General features: G+C 37.0%; 1 protein-coding gene across 1 annotated transcript; it reads right to left on the bottom strand.

The window, feature by feature from the left end:
• Positions 1–4597: 4597 nt before the first annotated feature.
• On the bottom strand, positions 4598–5551 carry LOC129424343 (olfactory receptor 6N1-like). The gene has a single exon (XM_055180964.2). The coding sequence runs from the start codon at positions 5549–5551 to the stop codon at positions 4598–4600; it is 954 nt and encodes a 317-aa protein (XP_055036939.2).
• Positions 5552–5906: the final 355 nt, after the last annotated feature.

Genomic DNA, 5906 nt, shown 5'->3' with positions numbered 1-5906 from the left:
GAGTTAGTTGCTAATACCTTTGCTCCTTGACCTCTGGTCTTTGAAACCTTGATCTTCTCACTTTCACTTGGTTTAAGAGCATGGAGGGATGTCATTGGGTTGCACGCGATTTTAGCTTCACGTGTGAGAAACTTGACGAACTGGCTAAAGCTTGGGAAAGTGTGACTTTGTTCTTCCACTTCTATTACCTTCCTATTCCATCTTAAGGTCAGCCAGTCTGGAAGTTTAGAGAGTATTTTTTGGTTTTCGTTGCAATCATTGAGTACTTCAAGACCTCTGATCTGAAACATGGCCGCTTCACAGCTGCGAAGGAAGTCAGTGAGTTCTTGGAGCTCTACATTCCCCTTGGAGCTTATCTTGGGCCATGTATCGAGCTTATCTCTGAAGGCCTTGGCTATAAGGAATGGATTGCCATATCTCTCTTCTAGGAGGGTCCACGCGGCACAATAGGCTGACTCTGTGCCTAGCAGGAAGTATCTTTCAATGGCCCTTTTTGCTGGTCCACCCACATACTTTCGCAGATAGTATATTTTTTCTTCAGCTGGTATGTTCTTCCTGTCAATAAGTGTCTGAAAGGAGACTTTCCAGTCATTGAATCTGAGTGGGTCGCCATTGAACTTTGTTGATTCAGGTACGAGAAGACGACTCGCACTGATGGACTCTGCGAATGCTCTAACAAGAGCTGCAGTATTATCTTCTTGTCTTGATTGTGTCAGAGGTGGAGGTGGGGAACGATGCCGCAATAGGCTACTTTCATGCTGGACTTCCTCATTCTCCTTCAGAGGGACACATTGATGGAGCAGCTAAGATATTTCTTCATCCGAGCAGTGCATTTTAATGATTTGATTTTAACTGTTGATTCAGGAGCCTCTGCTGTCTTAGTGCTTTTAGACCTTACTGCTGCCTTTGACACCGTGGACCACTCAATTCTCCTGGCACGTTTGGAGAGTTGTGTGGGAATCAAAGGTACTGCACTGAGGTGGTTTCAATCTTATCTAACTGACAGGAGCTTCTCTGTCCAACTCAGTGATTTTTTATCTGAGACGGCTCCATTTATCTGCGGTGTCCCTCAAGGTTCTGTCTTAGGCCCCATTTTATTTTCTTTCTATATGCTGCCCCTGGCCTCCATTTTTGAAAGGTATGAGGTCTCCTTTCACTGTTATGCAGATGACATTCAAAGACATTAAACATGGATGAATTTAAACTTTCTAAATTTAAATGGAGACAAGACAGAGATTATTATAATATTTGGAAACCCTAAACCTCTTGATTTAAATTATCTTGGCCCCTTGGCTTCAAACAGTCGTTCAACTGTGAGGAGTCTTGGTGTTGTGTTAGATAGTGCATTTAAGTTTAATAAACAAATATCCGCCACTGTCAGATCATGCTTTTTCCAGTTGAGAACTATAGCCAAGGTTAAGGCATATCTCCATCCTAAAGATCTGGAAAGGGTGATAAATGCCCTTATAACCTCTCGCCTTTACTACTGTAACTCGTTGTACGTGGGATTAGATAAATCATCGATTCAGCATCTACAGTTAGTCCAGAATGCGGCTGCTCATCTCTTGACAGGAACGAGGAAGAGGGACCATATTACACTCATTCATTATAGGATCGATTTTAAAATTTTATTACTAACTTTTAAATGTTTAAATGGCCTGGCTCCATTATATTTAACAGAGCTTCTGTATGCTCATATCCCGGCTAGAGCTTAAAATCTGCTAATCTTGCCCTCTTTGATGTACCGAGAAGCAGATTAAAAACAAGAGGTGATGGAGCCTTCAGTGTAGCCGCCCCTAACTTGTGGAACAACTTGCCAGTCCAAATCAGAACTTGCCAAACTCTGGAATCCTTTAAATCATTGTTAAAAACTCATTACTTTTCTTTGGCTTTTTCTTCGAGTTAGGCTTGTTAATTTCCTGGTAATTTTTTAATTTTATTTTACATACACTATATCTCATTTAATGTATATTACGTATGTTTTATTGTTGTAAATGTATGAGTAGTAATTTGTTGTTGATTGATTGGAGTTAACCGAGAGGGAACGCTCGGAATTCCAGGCTTGGCTTCATTCCCCAGGGTGGTCGCGGCGGGACTTGAGCCTCTTCTTATGAAGAAAATTTTCCTGGAATGCATTTTGTAAAACTTTTGTGAAAATCACAAAAAATTCTGACGAGCAACTTTTAAAAAAATGCCTGGCGGAGAATAAGTTAAATAAATAACACATGACCACTTATAAGATCAAGACTTTAAATGTGACTGAAATGGTAGTATTGAGGTTAAGTTAGTGTCATATAGTGTTACACTGAAACAAATTCATAAATTCGTGTTTATGACTGCATAGAATTGCAAAAATAATTGGGTTCAGGTCTAGGCTTTATGCAGACCAGTCAAGTTCTTTCACACCAGACTGAATCAATCATTTCTTTTTGAACCTTGCTTTGTACACATGGGCATTGTCATGTTGGAATTAAAAAGGTGCGCTGCCCAAACTGTTGCTATAAAATCATAAGCGCACAACTCTCTGGAATATCCTTGTATCGTTAAAATTTGTGTTACTTAAATGATTTAAGATTTCAAACCTGTTCATTAGAATGGATGGCCCAAAGCTTTTGTCCATATAGTGTATATTTATCTTTTTTCCAATATTGTGTCATATTGTGCGTTATTCCTATCACTCATCATACACATATAAACACACACATACTGGATACTGAAACACAAAAATACAAATACACAGCACAATGTATGCATCAAATTAATTTCCTGATTCAGTGACTTTCTTTTTAAAGTGGTTGTTATCTTCTTATAGTAAATCTAAAATATTAATGTGGTTGAGAAGATAATTTGTGTCTCAGTGTAAGATTTACTAAATCCTTAGTGTTTTAAGTCTGACAACAACACGCTGGTGTGGTTTGTTGCCTGCTGTGAAGCCGCCTTCCGATTGGTTGCACCGAATTGCGTCATAGCTCATTACCATAAAGTTGAGCTGATTTCCACTTTCCTTGAAACTCACATTGTCCTTGACGCGCTGCTGCTCGCCGCTGGCTCTCTTTGAAAATTAATGACTTCTGGTCACTTTGACGCTCTCGTCGGTGGCGGTGTGAACCCACAGTTACAGAAAAGCATAGGTCTATTATACTTTAACCTACCATATCCCCAACCACATCAAAGTTATTAAGTTTGAGGGCCTGACATGAATTATGCAAGCTTCTTAATATCACATGATGTCGTCAGAATCAAAATTCATCTAATGTGTATGGTAAAATCAAAATGTTTTTAAACAGGTCTTGACTTCTAGTGCAAACCCAGTGTTCGGAGCGATCTTTATGCTATCAAATTAAACCAAACCGGCTGCACTCTTTTATTGCACCTCTTTTATTTTTGTTTTCATTTTGCAAGTGTTTAAAAGTTGTTCAAGCTTATTTCACCAACTGCTATAAAACGTCATCCCATTTATGATTTTATGGTAAAATTACACTTTTTTTGCATAAATCCACAAGCATTTAGACCATAAACAATGCATTGTCACTTTAATTGAGTGTGAGCAGCACAGCAAAAATAGAGCCGATGGCGAAGCGATCGCAGCACTGATGCTGTAGCGCCGCTCCTGACGTGTACAGTGTGCATGCTCCAACTTGTTAACATAGGCAGCAAAAAACATGAACAGGAACGTGTCTCTTTCATAGACGCATATTAATACCAGGTGTAAAAAGAGCCAAAGTGAGAAGGCTATGGTAGTGGAAATGTAGAAAAGAAAGTAAAAAAATGCCATAAAGCATTTGCATGACTACACTGTGAGAAGAAATGGTTTTTCGTCATTTCTATATTTTGATATAGACTTGTCCTTTATCATGTTTTTCAGTATATTTCCTTATGCATTCTTCGGTGTGAATAAAGCCACCTCAGTAATATGCAGTGGTCTCTTTAAATAAAAAATATTATTTTTATTTATTTTATATATTCAAGTTGGATGAGATATTTATAAATTGTCTGTTTTAACTGTGTGGTGGATGGGCATCATGTAAACATATATAATATTGTGAGTCTTTTTTTGTTAACAGATAATTTCTATCCTTAGTGTTGATTTTCTTGACAATCATGGTTTAGGACAGAGTGCATATAAATACATTTTTATTAAACATGGTCTGGTTAATTTCATACCCCACTGACAAGTTTCTGCAAAGCTGTATTCACCTTTTGATGTTTAGTGTTTTTAGTTTTGAAAGCAGACTGTCTGATATTGACATCGCCATTGACAGTGAAAAAAATAACATATAATCATAACTAACAATGAGAGAACATATTTTTACAGCACATTTTATTGTATTTTAGTTATTACTAATAATTAATTGTTCATTCATGTTTATTGTGCTCACTAATGTAAACATATACAAGTGATTTTAAATTAAAGTGTTATAAAGTATTAGTAAATGTTTAAATGAACCTGTACATGTAATGTTTATATATTAGTACATTAGTTAATCTGAACCAACAATAATATAAAAACATATATATTATTAACTAATGTTATATATATTAACTAATGTTAATTTTAACAAATGGGATCTTATTAGTTTTACTGAAATTGTTTCTTTCACTTTAAAATGGAGTTCACTGTTTTCCTGGTTTCTTTTGAAGCAGTTGTGAATTTCCCAAATGCTCTCTTTATTGCATCTTGCAGCTCTTTGTTCCTCAGACTGTAAATGATGGGATTCAGTAGAGGTGTCAGCATGCTGTAAAGTACAGCGATGATTATACGAACATCTGGGTCAAATTTTGCTACTCGATAGGAGACGTACACAAAGACAGCTGATACGTAGGAAATGCACACCACTATTAGATGGGACACGCATGTGCCAAAAGCTTTAAGCTGATCTGCCCTGCTCATTTTCCTGACCGCTTTGCCAATACAGATATATGAAGTTAAGATAAGAAGAAATGTACCGACAAGAACAATAATAACTACTGTTAGAGACAAAACGCCATTCCTAGTGGTGTCAGTACAGGCTAGGACTACTACCGATGAGTGATCACAAAACAAGTGCTTAACGACATTCGGCCCACAGAATGGCAACAGAGTAGCCCAGATAAATGTTGGCAGAAGAATAACGATCCCGAAAACCCACGAACCAAATATCAACAAAACACACACCCGTCTGGTCATGATAGTGGTGTAACGCAGGGGGTTGCAAATGGCTACATAGCGATCAAAAGCCATCACAGTCAACAAACCACGTCCTGTCCCTCCGCTTGAAAGAAAAAAGTACATTTGAAGAAAACATCCTGTTTTAGAGATGGTTCTGACTCCGGTCAGCAACATAAAGAGCATGTTGGGCATTGTTGCAGATGTGAACACTATATCATTGAAAGACAAAAAATGAAGGAAAAAGTACATTGGGGTGTTGAGTTTGTGGTCAGTTCTAACAAGATATATGATCATGCTGTTTCCACTCAGTATAGAGATGTAAGCAGTAAAGACAAAGGGAAGGATGTATTTTTCCTTCAGTCCATCAAGGATGAAGAACTCCACAGGCCCACTGGTGTTCATATGGTGGCGTAAAAGTGAGCAGGTTATGACCTGTGAGAAAACAAATGTAAGAAAAACTGAGTATAATGTATTTTTATGTAACAGTAACATCTTTCAAATAAAGTTGTTTAAGCAATTAAAAAGACCTATGTTTGATAATTCCACTATTAATAAAAATATTAGTCTTGATTTGTAATTTCAGGTTCTTCGCTGTATGAACAACCGTTTATATATTTGATATGTAGGTAACACAATTAACATATTATTTGTTAACATTAGCATAACATTAACTAACAATACTTTTATAGCATTTATTCATCTAGGTACATTTATTTTCACATTTACATATTTAAAATCAAAAGTTGTGTAACATTAG

Source organism: Misgurnus anguillicaudatus, chromosome 9, assembly GCF_027580225.2.
Source record: "Misgurnus anguillicaudatus chromosome 9, ASM2758022v2, whole genome shotgun sequence".
Taxonomy (NCBI): Eukaryota; Metazoa; Chordata; class Actinopteri; order Cypriniformes; family Cobitidae; genus Misgurnus; species Misgurnus anguillicaudatus.
Note: the sequence above shows the minus strand (reverse complement) of the source record. Positions and strands in the feature narration are given on the sequence as shown.